Raw genomic sequence first — 17,612 nt, forward strand, 5'->3', positions numbered from 1 at the left:
CGGTAACCCGATCGGTCCAGCCTTCCGAACCGGTCACCGATTACAAAAAAGGAATTCAGATCGTTTTTTTCTCTCTTTTGTTGTCAGTAAAATATTATACGTACGAGTACACGACATTTTGAAAGTTTCCTGATATGTTAATACACAATTTTTTAATCAATCTAAACATAATAATCATCATCATCACATAAAAACTACATTACAATGTCTTTCTGTAACAAGTAATAAGTATGCTTTGAGAAAATCGAAATACAAAAAAGAAACCACAAAAAAGGAGTTTCTCCTTCAACTAGTGTAAGATCTAGAATGCTCCTTTAATCTTCCTCTACTACAAAGTTCATCTATTACATCTGAATAAGCAATAGCTTCAGTGTTAAGTTCCTCCTTTGATTCACTTGTTGCTGGATTTTTCTCTGTCTCTACCTGTAAATCCCGCTTCATCGATCCAAACTTTCCGGAAAATTTCTTTAACAATTCATCTGTTTCACTCAGCTTACCATCTTCCATAAGCAAACTGATAAAACTGTTGTATGTAAACCGATCAGGCTCTAGTCCTTTCTCCTCCATTTCTGATAGAAGGTCATATGCTTCTTTTAACTTCTTGTCCTTGCAGAAAGCCGAGATCATCGTGTTGTATGTAACTGTATCAACCTCTCTCTCCTCTATTAGCGTGTTGAAGAAATTGAGAGCCTTTTCTGTCATACCTTCCTTACAAAGACCATTGAGGAGAATGTTGCATGTATAGTTATCAGGCTTGAAAGAGTGTTTGATGGATTCATTATAAAACTCGAATGCTTTCTCAACTCGTCCTTCTTTGCAGTATCCGAGGATGATTGAATTGAAAGTACTGTCATCAGGAAGCAAACCACTCTCAGCAAGCTCATCGAATTTCTCCATTGCTAGCTCAGTTTTTCCATGGTGACAGAGACCTCCAATTAAAGAGTTGAACGTGCTCACTGTAGGAGTAATCTTTACCTTCTTCATCTCATCCCACATCTCCAAAGCTTTCTCCACTTTTTCTTCCCTGAAGAATCCCATGATTAATGTGCCATAAGTAACCTCGTCAACAATAAATCCTCGTTTGTGCGCACTATTCAGCAAATTGTGAGCCTCATCAAGTTTCCTCTCCTTACATAGAGCATCAAGAATGGTATTAAGGGTAATAGTATTCATCTTAATCCCTTTTTGCCCCATCTCACGCATCATCTCAAGGGCACCACTCAAATCTCCTACTTTCAAATACGCTTTAATCAGAGTATGATAAGTTACTATATCAGGAGAAAACCCGTGCATGTCCACCAATTCCTTAACCTTTCTAGTAACCGCTTCCCTTTTCTCTTCCTTACAAAGCCACTTAAGAGAGATATTATGAGTCACTTGGTTAGCTTTGACTCCATCATTTTCCATTTGCTCCATCAACTTCCTAGCCTCCAAACTAAGCCCCAATTCGAAACACCCATCAATCAATGTATTGTAAGTAACCACATCGGGCTGTAACTTCAAACTCTTCATCGCATCCATTAATTCAAGACCTTCCCTCATACTCCCCGCATTGCAAAGCCCATTGATCAAAATGTTATAGGTACAAAGATCCGGTAATACATTAGTTTGCTTCATCAGCTCCACAATCTGAAATGCTTCTTTCAACGAACCTAACTTACAGTAACCATACACTAAATTATTATAAGTAACCCTATTTGGCACCAATCCATTCTTCTTCATATCCAACAACAATTCCTTAAGATCACTCAAACGACCTTTCTTAGACATTGCTTTCAAAATCGTATTGTAAGTAACATTATCAGGATTAACCTTGAATTCACTAACCATCCTCTCTAACATTCCTAAAGCATCCTCAAGCTTACCTTCCAAGCAATACCCATTAACCAAAACATTGAAAGTTTGCACATTTAGCGAAACACCAATCTTAACCATATCATCAAACACTTCTCTAGCACTTGAGATAGAGAAGCTAGAAGGGTACCTGACTAAACCAATGAGAAGAGTATTGCAAGTGAGCAGATTTGGCTTAAGCTTTAATCGAATCATCTTCTGGAAGATCTGTAACGCAACGTGAGGCTTTCCCTCATGAAGATAAGCACTAAGAGCAATGTCGAATAGAGCTTTAGAAGGTGGAGGTGATAGATGAAGATTCGGGTGAAGGAGAGAGTTGCAAAGAGAGAGAGATGCATCGGAGGTGCGGATATAGGAGACGAGAAGAGACTTGGCGTCGGCGAATTTGTGGTGAGAGAGAAGAGAACGGACGACGGAGATAAGTGGAAGAGGTGAATCCGATGGAAATGCTTCGGGGATTGAAGTTTGAGCCCATTGGAAGAAAGATACTAGGGTTTCTGGTTTCTTAGCGAGTGAAGGAGAAGAGAGGAGAGAGGTAAGGAGAGGCTGTGTGATTTGAGGAATGTAGGGATTTAGGGTTTCGAGGAAATGGGTTTTCTCTGATGTGAGGATTGATGTTAGGGTTTTTAGTAATTGAGATTCGGGTGGCTTTAAAGTCGCCATTTTTGTTGGCAATCAATGGAAATTTATCTGATGATCATCCTCGTTGTATCGTCAAGAAGAAGAAGAAGAAAGCTATGAAGCTTTTTCACTGTGATGGTTTAAAACTGTGAAGCGTATATTTAACCGGGATTACACCGAACCGGAAATTGGAGAACTCGGGTTTTCGGCTTAAACCAAACGCAATAGGACCCTGTCGTTTCATGATTTTTTTTTTTTTCATTGGTAAAAATCATTTCATTCTCAAATGTTTTGGTCATGCTACATAGTACATACGAATTTTCGCATGATTATTTTTCTTATAATTTATATTTTAAAAAAATTGGATCAGTAAAGTAAAACAGATTTCTTTTTAAATTAAAATAAATTTATTTGTTTTAATTATTATTGTTTATTCTTAGGTTTACTGTATGACATTCATATTTCTCCAAAACCTTATTTTGCGTAGCTACAGACAAATAGAAAAAAATAATTTACTTATTTACAAGTTAGAAAATATCTTTTGCGAAATTGAAATGTTGATAAATGTAGTGATTATATTCCAATAAAAAAACTAACTGTTGCATTTGTGTTTTCATCCCTAATTACAATATAACGTTTAAGAAATGTTAAGCTATAAGTTAGTAAAATTATATTTTATCACTAATTCACAAACACGAACTCTAGTACAATAGCACTAAATTCGATGATGATACGATAGCAGCACGAATACAAAAGCACTTAATTCAAAGTTGTATTAACCACTAGATTATAAGTTTGGTCAGTGATAAACTAATATTTACATTAGATATAAGCATTTGCTATTCAATTATTCAGCAACATCTAAATCTAAGTATTGAAGGAGCATTATATATTCTATGTCGACGACAACGAAACGAGCCAACATGACATGAAGCTAGGATACTTTATATGTTATATAAGTTATAAAATGAGCTTCTAGAAAAAGAAGTAAGTGTATATACGTATCTACAGAAATATCTTGTAGATAGGTGTTGATGTAGTGCAAAAAAGTAAGTCTAAAGACTAAAAGTGAAAAGGACAAGAAACAAAATTTTCAAAATATAAAACTAAGAAAGAAAAACGAACGGCGAGACATTGCCTAGAACGCGACATTGTCACTGCAAGAGGCTGTGGCTAGTACTTGGCTCTAATGCAAAAGTGGGGCGAAACGATAGACCGTCGTAGTGACTTTTGTCCATGTCAATTGCATCATCATAGTGTCCTTTCTATAAAGTCATAATAATAAAAGAAAAAAAAAAAAAAGATTTATGATACTACTTAGAGTTTGAAGATCATAGTTCTTTACAACTATACTTTAAGTGAACAAATAGCGTATATATACGTATATTTATTCAGTGAAAATATGAATATAGTGTATCCAAATTATCATCTTTTAATATATTTTTCCTCTTCGTCAATTTTTGTATTTGTTTATTTGATATATAGTCTTTCTAGAGTATTGGTTTCTAGAAGAAACTTCTGGGACATTGCTTGCTTCCGTGAGAAAGTTATACGTAACACCTGTCTTGCCCAAATCTTTGTGATTCTTTTTCTTCTTTTCATCTAGGTTTTACGTTTAAACTTACGCATGCATGAGTGATATTGATACATAAGGCTATAAGCATTAATCATTATTAATATATGGGAAATTACTCGAAGTGTCAGCTTTGGATTATCACTTTCTTCTTCTTCTTCTTTTTGATTTGAAATTTGATTTGAAGGTGATTTCACTGATATGTAACAAATGAGTATTTTAAAATGTTAATCTTTAGATAAAAATTTTTTTTGTCACAAATATAATTTAATTTAAGTCACAAAATATCCCACATACCTTATGATGTCTATTATTACCCTATATGTATACGTAATATTAAACTTTTATTTACCCTAGTGTAATGGTTTTTGCTATCATCATCGATGTGTCTCCACTCTCTACCTAAATTCAACTCGATAACTAAGTTCGTACGTAAACTAGAATCAGTTGAACTTACATATACAGATAAAGTATTATCAGATGACACTGTTCTTTCTTAATATTAATGTTATGACAACTCCACTCAACCAATATACTTGTAACTTAATATGAATTTTATGTATATTTTTTTTTTTCTGTTTAACATTAAAGATGACACTATTCGTTTCCGAATTTATCCTGTCTTGTAGCTGATTAATGTTTGACACATACTTGTATAATTAGAAATAATGGTTCCCTCAGTTTGGTTTTCAAACTCGAGTTTTAGCTTAACTTGTGTCGATGAAAATAAACTGTACACGTATGTATTAAAATATTTATTTAAAGCACCAACTAAAATGTTATGCTATTTGATAATATCCAAATAATTAAATCAATATCACGATTCACTTCCTATATATATAGGGCTTGCGGACCGAACAACATATCGTGAGAACTAAGAAACACCCAAGAAAACAAACAAACTTTTTAAAAAATGTCCGTTTCAACACATCACCACCACGTGGTCCTCTTCCCTTTCATGTCAAAAGGCCACATCATCCCTCTCCTCCAATTCGGTCGTCTCCTCCTCCGTCACCACCGCAAAGAACCAACCATCACCGTCACCGTTTTCACCACTCCCAAGAACCAACCTTTCATCTCAGACTTCCTCTCGGATACGCCGGAGATCAAAGTCATCTCTCTCCCTTTCCCGGAAAACATCACCGGAATCCCTCCCGGCGTCGAGAACACCGAAAAGCTCCCATCCATGTCACTTTTCGTCCCCTTCACACGCGCCACGAAGCTTCTCCAACCTTTCTTCGAAGAAACACTCAAGACTCTTCCAAAAGTTTCGTTCATGGTCTCTGATGGATTCCTCTGGTGGACATCGGAGTCTGCAGCTAAGTTCAACATTCCAAGATTTGTCTCCTACGGCATGAACTCTTACTCCGCCGCTGTCTCCATCTCTGTTTTCAAACACGAACTCTTTACCGAACCGGAAAGTAAATCTGATACCGAACCGGTCACTGTACCAGACTTTCCATGGATCAAGGTCAAGAAGTGTGATTTCGACCATGGCACTACCGAGCCGGAAGAATCAGGTGCAGCCCTCGAACTATCTATGGACCAAATCAAGTCGACCACCACAAGCCATGGGTTTTTAGTCAATAGCTTCTACGAGCTCGAGTCAGCATTTGTTGATTACAACAACAACTCTGGTGATAAACCAAAGTCGTGGTGTGTTGGGCCACTGTGTTTGACAGATCCTCCTAAACAGGGGAGTGCTAAACCGGCTTGGATTCATTGGTTGGATCAGAAGCGAGAGGAAGGGCGTCCGGTTTTGTACGTGGCGTTTGGAACGCAGGCAGAGATATCGAACAAGCAGCTTATGGAACTAGCTTTCGGCTTGGAAGATTCAAAGGTACGTACGTAACGTACCACAACTAATCCAATGAAATGGTTACAAAGTTTGATGTCTATATTCATCTATATATAAGCACTTGACTGAAGCGTTCAAGGAGGTTTTCGACACATTATAATTAGGTTTATACACTTAAGCAGACAGAGTATATTTGTCAACCTAATTGCATGCATGCCTTTAAATTAATATAATAGGTGTGACTAGCTACGTACACACACAAGTTGGCTTTCGGTGTGGTTGAAAAGTGTTTACTTTTATGACGTGTTTGAATATATAAGCTAAGTTTCTTGTGGATCACAAAAAAAGGCGTGGAAGAGCTAAATTTTAGAAGTATATCGATGCAATGAAATAGTTACAAAAGAGATTAATAAATTTTTTATTCATCTACTCTAATATATTAATAGACATATCCTGCTTTCGTCTACCTAATTCCTTGACTTTAAGTCTAGAATTCGACACTAAACAAATTAGGCATTAATTGTAAGGTATGGTTATAAATGCATGTCGAGTAAAAAGCAATTTTATATCATGACGTGTTTAATTCTCTAGGTGAACTTTCTGTGGGTCACAAGAAAAGATGTGGAGGAGATTATTGGAGAAGGATTCAACGATAGAATAAGAGAGAGTGGGATGATAGTGAGAGATTGGGTGGACCAATGGGAGATATTGTCACATGAAAGTGTCAAAGGATTTTTGAGCCATTGTGGGTGGAACTCAGCACAAGAGAGCATATGTGTCGGGGTCCCATTGTTGGCTTGGCCGATGATGGCCGAGCAACCGCTCAATGCGAAGATGGTTGTGGAGGAGATAAAGGTGGGAGTAAGAGTTGAAACGGAAGATGGGAGTGTAAAAGGTTTTGTGACAAGAGAAGAACTAAGTGGAAAGGTATCGAAATAGAAAAACATATGTTGAGTTTAGAATTATGTGACGAGTTAGGGTTTTGTTTTTGTCTTCTAAGTGGTAATAAGTATTTTTATTTCACAGATTAAAGAACTGATGGAAGGAGAAACGGGGAAAACCGCAAGAAAGAATGTAAAAGAATATTCGAAAATGGCGAAAGCGGCTTTGGTCGAAGGGACTGGTTCGTCATGGAAGAATTTAGATATGATTCTTAAGGAGTTATGTAAGAGTAGAGATTCAAACGGTGCTAGTGAGTAGAGTGATTAAGAATTGAATAACTGAACCAGTCTATACGTTTACTAATTAAAACAAGTATTTTCAATATACGTCTTGTGTAAGTCTTGGTTTAGTTGAAAAGATGTTATCGATTACAATAACTGACTCTCTCATTTGATAATACTGACTATGATTAATATTACCCATGAAGCTAAACCAGTCTCATGCCATTATGGGCGTAATTTCTTGAAAGTGAGCAGATTTGGTTCTTTGATTTTTATATTTATTTCATTACCATTTTTTCTTTTGTCACAGATATTTATTCATTTATCTTTCTTTCTTTTTTGTCAAAGATACTTTTTCATTTATCTTTCAAGATCATTGGTTTCTAGAAGAAGTTTTGAAGAATCTATAATATATGGACTCTGCCACTTCACCTGCCCAAAATCTTTGTGATACTCTTTTTTCATATACTTTTATTTATCCAAATTACCATTTTTATAAAAATATTTTTCAAAAGAACCAACTCTCTTTACAGCATTTCTCATGAAAATATTTCACTAATGAAATAATAATATTTTATATTTATTTATTAATTAATGAAATTCTGATTTGTTAAAAGTTTTGAACAAATCAACAAGAGACAAATAACTAGAACAAATCATGCGCGGATTCTTGCATGAAATGAAACTTGTGACATGGACACGAATATTCTAGGCACTAAACTAACGATTTGTTATTTTTCTAGTAAATTTTTTAGTGATATGTTATTTAATATGTAATTAATCTTACATTGTATGCCCTTAACAATGTCATAATTCATAAATATGAAAACCTTTTGAGAAAAATAAATGTATATTACATCTATATATAGAAGCTTGTGAGCCACGACACAGCTTAGATAACAAGAAACAACCTTTCATCTCAGACTTCCTCCTCTTGTACACGCCGGGGATCAAAGTCATCTCTCTCCCTTTTCCGGAAAACATCACCCGAATCCGTCCGGGCGTCGAGAGCACCGAAAAGCTCCCTTCCATGTCACTTTACGTACCCTTCACACGCGCCAAGAAGCTTCTTTGTTCGAAGAAACACTCAAGAACCTTCCACAAGTTTCGTTCATGGTCTCCGATGGATTCCTCTGGTGGACATCAGAATCTGCAGCTAAGTTCAAGATTCCTAGATTGGTCTTTTACGGCATTCACTCTTACGCCGTTGCCGTCCTAACCTCTCTACTTTCTAACACAAACTCTTAACGGAACCGGAAACTGAATCTGATACCGAACCGGTCACTGTACTTGGCTTTCCATGGATCCAGGTTAAGAAGTGTGATTTCGACCATGGTCTTACCGATCTGAAACAATCACGTCCAGCTCAAGAACTGTTCATGGACCAAACGATCTCGACCAACACAAGCCACGGGTCAACAGCTTCTACGAGCTCGAGTCAACATTTGTTGATAACAACAATAACTCTGATGATAGACCAAAGTCGTGGTGTGTTGGGCCACTATGTTTGACAGATCCTCCTAAACCGGAGAATGCTAAACCGGCTTGGTTTCATTGGTTAAACCGGAAACGAGAAGAAATGCGTCCGGTATTGTATGTGGCGTTTGGAACGCAGACAAAGATATCGAATAAGCTAAGCAGCTCAAGGAATTAGCTTTACGGCTTGGAAGATTCCAAGGTGCGTACTAGAAGTAAATATCAGAAATATGTAATTATGTGGTGCATATCAAATGAAATTTATTGAACCGTTCATCTATGTATAGAAGCTTTTGATTTAACCGTTCAAGGAGGTTTTCACACATTAATAAGGAGTTTTCTTTTTTCCTTGTCCATGACCAGCCCTGAATATAATGACTTTAATTATAGAGTGTACCACTACGCAAGTTGGTGTTAACAAACACGTGTTTTGTTAAGTTAGGCATTATTGTGAGGTATATATGCACACGTCGAGTCAATAATAGAGAAGGTACTATAACAAAACAACAAATGAAATGTATTGACCGTTCATCTATATAGAAGGTTTTGATTTGACCGTTCAAGGAGGTTTTCCACACATTAATTTCTTTTTGTCAATCAAGTTTAATTTATGGCATGACTACACAAGTTGGTATTAGTTAATAATTGTGTATTTCGGATTTAAAAAAAAAAAGTGTTTTGATTCTACCGTTACGTTTTTCGTCGACCTATATCGTCTAGAAAACGAAACTATACAATACAAGTTAGGCATTATTGTAAGGTATGGTTATAATTTATAACTTATAAATGCACATGTCGAGTAGTAAGTATTTCATAATATGTCGTAGTCTGATTCATTTCAGGTCAACTTTCTATGGGTCACGAGAAAAGACGTGGAAGAGATTATTGGAGAAGGATTCAACGATAGAATAAGCGAGAGTGGGATGATAGTGAGAAATTGGGTAGACCAATGGGAGATATTGTCAGTTTGTCACATGAAAGTTTCAAAGGATTTTTGAGCCATTGTGGATGGAATTCAGCTCAAGAGAGCATATGCGTTAGAGTTCCATTGCTGGCTTGGTGGATGATGGCCGATCAACCGCTCAATGCGAAGATGGTTGTGGAGGAGATACAGGTCGGAGTAAGAGTTGAAACGCAAAATGGTAATGTGCAAGGATTTATGATTAGAGATGAACCAAGTCGAAAGATATCGAGAACAACAAGAATGTTTTGTTTTATTTTATTTTTATTAGTAAATCTGAAAAAATTGTTACACTAAATTAATGGTAACCAACCACGTACGTATTGGCTTTTCAAGACTTATTAATATTCTAATTTTACAGGTTAAAGAACTAATGGAAAGAGAAACGGGAAAAAATCGCAAGACAGAATACTCAAAAATGGCAAAAGTAGCTTTGGTGCAAGGGACTGGTTCGTCTTGGAAGAATTTAGATTTGCTCTTAAGGAGTTATGCAAGAGTAAAGAGCCAAACGGTGCTAATGAGTTGATTGATTGAAGATTGGATAAACTGAACCGGGTTTAAACCAAAACTAATGTTCATTATGTGTATTATAATTCTGTGATATTGAATAATGACTCCGACATATCAATCATTTTTTTTTATTAACTCCAAAATGTTGTTAACGATGATATTTGTTAAAAAAATTGGACAAAAAGGTGATATTTCGGGGACAATCTTGTATATAGTCTACTTTAATAATTAGAGCTTTAACCCACCATGCACATACTATTGTAATTTCTCGATACTTATTCGACAAAATTAACACCCGAGACATCTTAAATGGTAAAAATATTTGATTTTAAGAACCTCACCACTTGAGAGAGTCGGTGTAATGTGTCCGTTTTTTCATTCACATTCTTTCTCTTGTTCAATCTTCACTTTTCCGACAAAAGAGGAAGAAGGTGAAAAGAAGAAAGGACACACATTGCGCCCACTCTTACTCACGTATTGTCTCAATTATTATAAAATGGTTTTCATTGAAAGGTATCTGAATTAATTAAATATTGAGCTACATTTTATTCATGTAGGTGCTTCTTTCTGTTAAGAAAAAAGTAAAAGAAGAAAGGACACATTACGTTTGCTAAATTCTTCTGAAACTAAATATTTGTGAAACAGAATACATATCAACTTTTCTTAAGAATTGTCATTTATTTGAAGAATCAAATATGAATTTACCATTTTAATTGTGGCATTTATGGATTTTGACACTTTAGCTAAAATCTTATGGATTTATCAATTTTTAGAATATATAAATATGATTTTTAACGTATTTTATCCTTTTTATTTAATTTTAGTCAGTTCCATTTATTATTAGAATTTATTATTTGTTATAAACTATGTATTATAACAAAATAATCATATATATATATATATATATATATATAATTTTTCAAAAATAGCAAATCCGTATGATTTAAACAAAAATGCAAAATCCATAAATATCATTAAGAAAAATTGCAAAAAATCCGTAATAACCTTTTTATTGTGAATGTCTGAGTTTGACGAATAATACAAATTAAAAAATACTAGTGAAAGTGGTATCAGACATGTTCATAATTTTGGAAATTACTATTATCATATGCAAACTATCACTATATATCACATCTCATGTTGAGTATAGTGAAAATCAATGTGAACGATATATATCATATAAAATTGTCCAAAATAATAGTTTAAATAATAAATACAATGCATATATTGTTTGCGGGTTTGTGAATATTTCAATTTTCAGTCGTTATGAGTAGAAACAATATTAACTTAGATTTATTGTAGAGCATGTCACAACATGGTAAAAGAAACAACATTATATATAAAAACTCATGTATATGACATATATACTATTGATAAAACACAAGAATAAAAGAGATGATTTTTTTTTGTAGTCCAAAATAGATGAAATTTAATTTGCTTTTTGTTATTGACAAAAACAATATGAAAAGAGGTTATTTAATCATATTAAGTTTTCGCAAGAAGTTATCTCATTGTAAAAAGCTGAAATGTTAATGAAAAAAAGAAGTTGATTATGCTCAAAGTTCACTTGCTGTGTTTCTTTGATTAGCCAAAGATTGCAGTCCAAACTCTCATCTCTTTAGAAAACACATGGTACAATAATTCATATCCCTACTTGTAAATATTATCAGTGTATTAAATAGCAGAAATAATACAAGATAAATATGACTATATGAGTTATTGATGCAAATATAAATAAATAAAAAGAAGAAACAATTTATTATCACCAAAAGAATTAAACAAGAAAATAATACTCTTTGGTGAATCTTCACCTTAATGACTCAGATCAGGTTTTGACTATTAAAGAACATCTTATATATCAAACATAAACTAAACATTAGTATTAATCTTCTGGAGTATTGTGTTTACTCTATATTAACAACCATCACAGAAGTTCATCAAGAAACGTCTTCCCTTTATATTTCTCGACCTTAAATCCCATCTCCTCCATCCGCAACCGCTCTGTCTCGAGCTCAGCGAGCTCTGCTTTCATCTCCTCGACCCTCAACCTCGCCTCCGCTACTTCCTTCTCAATCCGAGCCAAATCAGCTTCTTGAATCTCCATTTCTTGTTTCTTAGACCTCACCAATCCTTCTTGTCTCTCCTTCTCTGAGTCTGTGTTCTCTTGATACTGAGCAAACTCCTCAAGAACCGAACGCATCCAGCCAACGTCGATGTTCACAGACTCCAAGTCCTTGAGAACCGCGACCATCTCTTTTACTTTTAGTTCGGTTAACTGACCCACCGGGGTTGATCCAAGTTCTTGCATCAATGAGCATAGACACTCTAGGTATCGGGATCGCATTGATGCTGATTCTAGCTTGCAGTTTGCTGCTATGTCTCCGTGTTTATCAATGATTGACTGTAGGATTGTGGAAACACTTGAGTTCACACGGTATTTTCCAACCGAAACACATGAGTCTGACATTACTGATATAAGGTCTAACTCCACTCCCTCCTCGTAACCATTGTTTTCATCATCATCATCATCATCATCATTGGCGCATGATCTTGGAGGGCTTACAACATTAAACAAACTAATCTCACTGGCTGTGTCATTCTTGCCACTGTGTTCATGCCCTTGAGGTCGTGGTGATAAGGGTTTCCCACGATCAGCCTGAACAACATTGAAAACAAAACCGAACATTTTAAGATCAAACTCCTGCTTGTAAGAACATTACATAAAACCAAGACTCTACAGGTCTCTAATATATATATCATACACCTACGTAGATGATAAGTAAGAGAGGGTAACTAAGAAATACCATGCTGTTTGGGGATAGAGGAACAGTTCGCGATGGCTTCTCCTGCTTATGGTTAAAAGAATCATTCTGACCGTTGAGGTCAATAGAGATTCCATCAGACGATAAAGAGTGTAAAGATTTGTTCGCTTCTGGAACTGGCGTCTTCTTCATAGCTACTGGTGAAGGTCTTGATTGACGAACCTTTGGGGTATTAGCAGCACCATTCTGATAGTTCCTTGTACTCAGGGGTGACGGTGGCTGTGACTCCGTCTTTTTCTTACCAAAACTCCCCGGAAGGCTAAGAATCTTTGAACCTGTAACAACCAAATCACAATGAGAAAAGAAAGGAAACAACTTTGCAGATCCATCGAAAGCTAAAAAGCCTTGATCAAACTATAACTGTCATAACAGACAACCCTCCAAGAATTATCCTTGAAGCAATACCTAAAGAAGGACAAAGACAGAAATATCCATCACAACAGAAGCATACTCATAGAGTAACGGATCAAACATAGTGTGAGAACAGAGAAAGTACCTTGCTTCTTTGAATTCTTATTTCCACGGCCTTGAGAGATCTTCTCTAAACAATCTGAAGCACATTCATGGAAAGGATTTGAAGAATATCGACAATCCGGGTGAGCTTTCCGATTGACATCCATAGCTTAATCAATATCTAGATTCAATCAGAAACAAGAACTGCAAACAAACAACCAAAACAAGAAGCCTATCAGCATGAATAACAAAAAAAGAAAGAACCGAGCTCATCAAGAACACTAACAAATGTGGCTTCTCGAGTTCAACAAAGTCACTTCAGGGTATGTCAAAAAAGGTCAAGACTTTAGAACCTCAAATCAATAATAAACAAAATGGTTACAAAAATCAAACACTAGCATATAGTTCAACAACTCCAATCTGGTTTCCACCAAAAGAGAGAGAAACAAAGAAGACAACTTTACCAAAACATATACATAAACCACTGTACCAAACAATCCCCACAGGCCACAACAATAACTCGAATCAAACAAAAAACCATAACTTTATTATGGAACATCGTTATTGAGAAATCAAAGCAGACCCACAAAAAATCTCTGTAGCTAGAACAATAAAGCACCGAATTTTACGATCAAAGCTATAAACTTTTTGTCATACACATGAGAAAGAGAGAGTTACCGGAAAATTGGGAATGGTGAAGAAAGGTCTTTAGCAGAGAAGATGGAAGTAAATAGAGATTTTGTAGGAGAGGAAGTATATAAGAAGAAGAAGAGGAGGTTTTGGTCTGTCTTTGCATTACATTTGATTTGACCAAAAGCTTTAAAAAATTGAAGATTCGACGAGATTGACTATTAATTGGAATATTAAATGAGCAGGAGAATGGAGATAGAAGTTGCAATCAATCAAAGGCTTCCAGAAGTTGACAACAAGGAAGCTGCAGAGACGAGAAAAGGGAACAAAAGCAAAGCTGATCCTCCTCCTCTCTCATTTGTTCACACCTACTCATTATTAACCGACTTTTTATTTTAATAGTTTTAGTTTTTATTTCAATTTTATTTGTGGGGACTACTAATTTTGTTTTCTCATTGGTTTAAGATTTTTATTAGTAAAATTGCTAATTTAATTTGTAGTTGGGTGTTATTGGAAGTATGTTTAAGATCTGTTTAGTGATTGTTGTTTGATGGGGTTATCGAGAGAAAGGTTCTCAGCAGCTTAATATGAGGAAATAGAAGTTATCGTTAGATTATCCGTAGGTATTTTTGGTAAATCTCGTTGGTACTGTTTAGTGATTGTTGTTTGATGGGATTATCTTCGTCATTGTATATTTTTCATGTAGTTAGATAAAATAAGTTGCTGAATAATGTGTGAAAGATAAAAAGGAAACAATATGAAATATGGTATAAATATTTGAATGGTGAAAGGTATAATAAACAATACTTGAAATATATTGTGGATAAACATATTGTAAATACAAATGAATTAATAATTAGACATGTTTTTAAAAAGAAATTCTAGAAATTTTAAAATATGTAAGCTTAAAACAAAGCTACCTACACATTCTCATGACCATGAAATTTGTTTATTAGAAAATATTGAAAATCAATACTAACATAGCATTCGACCAATATAAAATCTTAAGGTATATTTATTGTTATTTTACATAGTAAATATGTTAATTTGATTTATTTCTAACATATTAAAAATCCAAATTGATCATTACATTCAACAACAGAAAAATACACTTTAAAACAAACTACAAATCAGCAAAAGGAATAAATCAATTAAAAAAATTCGTAGCAAAAAAAATACATTAAATAAGAAAAAACGTTTTTTAAACTTATCAAGAAAAATACATTATCCAGGAGATATAAAACTTAGAAAAATTAGAGTTTCAAATTATCAAATTTAGTAGAAAATTTTACGTTAGTCAATTCAAGATCATAAGCACTCTTCAAGTTTGCCCACAAGTTGTTTTTCTAAGTAAAGTAGGTATATTATTTAAATTTTTTAAATATTATCATTTTTATGCTAAACATAAATTGTAGTAAATTCTTCTTCATGATAGGTTCTCTATAGACATTTTTTTATATATGAATTGTAGATATTTTGAATATATATAGCAGAAAGCAATACAAGAATAAAAGTTCATGGGTTTGATTGGGAAAAGCTTTACAAAGCTGTACACTTTGTCAAAAGCGTTACAAACAGTTTACTCTCAACTTTTTTGTACAGTTTTCTCCTACAACTTTTTCATAGAGCTTTGCACTATTTCGGTAAAACTTACAGCACCAGCTAACAGATAAAAAACTTGTACATCTTTTTTGAATAAAACGTTATTGCCTCTACTGAAATGTTTTGGTACCTTCAAGTTCCAAGACTTTTGCCTTTTTAGTCTTTAATTTAATCTAATTACTCTCACTCTCTCCAATATCAATCATAGGCACAACAAAAATTTTCTTTAAAAAAAAAAAGCAAAGACATGTGTTGACTTCAAACGTTTCATCCACAATTTGATTTTGAACATTCAAATGCAAAACCCAAATCAACTTAGTTAAATAGTTTTCTAGACTCAAATCTTGACCACTTAATCACTAATCATTAGTCTAATCATGACTCAAATCAACTTTGTAGCTTTGACTCAAATTTTGACCACTTAGTCTTCTTTAATTTAACTAAAATTCTGACCATTAACATATCACAACAAAGAAGTATAGAGATACATACCCGAGCAGAGACGCATTCAGCTAAAGCCGTAGGAACAGTATACATAAGACTAGTAGTCTGAATCAAAATTCCAGTGGCAGCCACAACAAGCTTAGGATTCTCCAAGTATCCACCCATCACAATCACAATCTCATACCACCACCACTCCAAACATATCCCCAAACAACTCCAACATAGATGACAATTGAGCCACCACCGTAGTAGACCCACCATCACCATCACCACTCACTCTCTTCCGCAACATCCCACTCATCCAAACATAACCAACCAAAAGCACAACCATGATCAAATTCGTCACAACAGATGCAATAGCCACACCAAGAACACCCCAATGCTTCACCATCACAAGCCAATAATTCAACGGCACATGGAACACCATAGCTACTAAAGTACACCACATCATTGGTTTAGTCACTCGCTAGGACCTTAGATAAACTCGTAACGGCTGAAGCAGAGTATTGGTAAAAAAAATAGGAAGTGCATAAAGACAGTACTCAGCGGCTGTAGCCGTTATCTCCGGGTTTTGACCCACGAAGAGCATGATGGGTCCAAGGTTAATCCAAAGGACATTCTCATGACCATAAAGTCTCTCATTAGAAAAGTTGATGAACATCATTAATGACATATATTTCTTAATTCATATTCATTCGATTAATATAATATCTTAAGATTCCTTTTGTTTAGTTTATTAAAATATGTTAATTATAAAAAGTTCAAATATGTATTAAAAAATCAAATCAATCACTACAATTGATCAAACATAGAAAACAACAACAACAACAAAAACAAAATAAATGCACCTATAAACAAACTACATATCAACAAAATAAATGCATAAATTAAAAACAAAATTCAAAGCAAAAATAAATACTTTAAATAAAGACATATTAGAAAATAAAACTTCAAAAAGTACAAATTTGATGAGTTGAACAACACATCACATATTTCATTCAATGGTAGCTCACATTTTGTCATCGTTCTCAAAACTCAATATATATACATACATTTTGTTTACTATTTTGGGAAAATATGTAAATTATACCTTGATGAGTTTCTTGGAAATTATAAAAAAAAAAGCGAGAGGTAATATGAAGAAATTACAACCTTTTGCTTTATTTAGTTTGATGAACATTTTCAAACTAAAAACAAAAGATTTCAAGTATGAAACAAAGTATGGATATGTGTATTCATGGATAGATGATTAACCTAATTCATCAATCACAACCAAAACTCATAACTAAACAACAATCAGTTCTACATTTCTTCTTCTTCTTATAATTATCTCACTCTCATCAAATTCGAAGACCAACTATTTGAATGGGAAAATGATGTTGTTTTGGTGTGATCATCGTTTTTAAAATCGTGAATTTGTTTTTCTTCCGAAAAAGGTATTCTTGTTTGTATCATCTCTGCTCTAAAACTTGGAAAGAGATTACTTAGAGAATACATAAATGTAAAACTTGAAATTCAGAATTTTTTTTTGGCATTAGGAAAGTACATACTATTTGTAGGTTAACCAGTGTAAAAGTATCCTAAAAACTTTTAAATTATGAAACTGATCAGTTGCTTTCACAATCTTTAAAAACAAAAGTAAATAAGAAATAACATAGAACGGAATGACACTTGGACTAAATTTTTTAATATGTATATTTTTCTT

At 34.2% G+C, this 17,612-nt stretch overlaps 3 protein-coding genes and 2 pseudogenes across 15 annotated transcripts; 2 read left to right on the forward strand and 3 right to left on the reverse strand.

The window, feature by feature from the left end:
- Positions 1-74: 74 nt before the first annotated feature.
- On the reverse strand, positions 75-2,600 carry AT2G16880 (Pentatricopeptide repeat (PPR) superfamily protein). Its single transcript, NM_127241.5, has one exon. It carries the CDS (start codon positions 2,515-2,517, stop codon positions 286-288), a length of 2,232 nt encoding a protein of 743 aa, NP_179280.1. The 5' UTR covers positions 2,518-2,600; the 3' UTR covers positions 75-285.
- A 2,212-nt stretch (positions 2,601-4,812) lies between these two features.
- Positions 4,813-7,267, forward strand: AT2G16890 (UDP-Glycosyltransferase superfamily protein). 4 transcript variants are annotated; one of them, NM_127242.4, is made up of 3 exons: positions 4,813-5,888; positions 6,438-6,773; positions 6,873-7,261. In NM_127242.4, exons 1-3 carry the CDS (start codon positions 4,962-4,964, stop codon positions 7,044-7,046), a joined length of 1,437 nt encoding a protein of 478 aa, NP_179281.3. In that variant the 5' UTR covers positions 4,813-4,961; the 3' UTR covers positions 7,047-7,261. The 4 variants fall into 4 exon arrangements, with proteins under 4 accessions (NP_179281.3, NP_001323978.1, NP_001318233.1 ...); NM_001335497.1 differs by having other exon boundaries at positions 6,438-7,261; NM_001335496.1 differs by having other exon boundaries at positions 4,830-6,773; positions 6,873-7,267.
- A 635-nt stretch (positions 7,268-7,902) lies between these two features.
- Positions 7,903-10,182, forward strand: AT2G16895 (annotated as a pseudogene). Of its 2 annotated transcripts, one of them has the most exons (3): positions 7,903-8,687; positions 9,328-9,627; positions 9,808-10,182. The 2 variants fall into 2 exon arrangements; another variant differs by lacking the exon at positions 9,808-10,182 and having other exon boundaries at positions 7,958-8,687; positions 9,328-9,704.
- Positions 10,183-11,593: 1,411 nt separating this feature from the next.
- AT2G16900 (phospholipase-like protein (PEARLI 4) family protein) lies at positions 11,594-14,341 on the reverse strand. 7 transcript variants are annotated; one of them, NM_127243.3, is made up of 4 exons: positions 13,910-14,341; positions 13,275-13,435; positions 12,761-13,053; positions 11,639-12,612 (listed from the first exon to the last, which is right to left on the reverse strand). In NM_127243.3, the coding sequence occupies exons 2-4, from the start codon at positions 13,396-13,398 to the stop codon at positions 11,881-11,883; spliced, it is 1,149 nt and encodes a 382-aa protein (NP_565397.1). In that variant the 5' UTR covers positions 13,399-13,435; positions 13,910-14,341; the 3' UTR covers positions 11,639-11,880. The 7 variants fall into 7 exon arrangements, with proteins under 7 accessions (NP_001324295.1, NP_001324294.1, NP_565397.1 ...); NM_001335501.1 differs by having other exon boundaries at positions 12,761-13,183; NM_001335500.1 differs by having other exon boundaries at positions 13,518-14,341.
- Positions 14,342-15,346: 1,005 nt separating this feature from the next.
- AT2G16905 lies at positions 15,347-17,009 on the reverse strand (annotated as a pseudogene). The gene has a single exon.
- Between the last annotated feature and the right edge of the window lie 603 nt (positions 17,010-17,612).

Source organism: Arabidopsis thaliana, chromosome 2 (assembly GCF_000001735.4).
Source record: "Arabidopsis thaliana chromosome 2, partial sequence".
In the NCBI taxonomy this organism is placed as follows: domain Eukaryota; kingdom Viridiplantae; phylum Streptophyta; class Magnoliopsida; order Brassicales; family Brassicaceae; genus Arabidopsis; species Arabidopsis thaliana.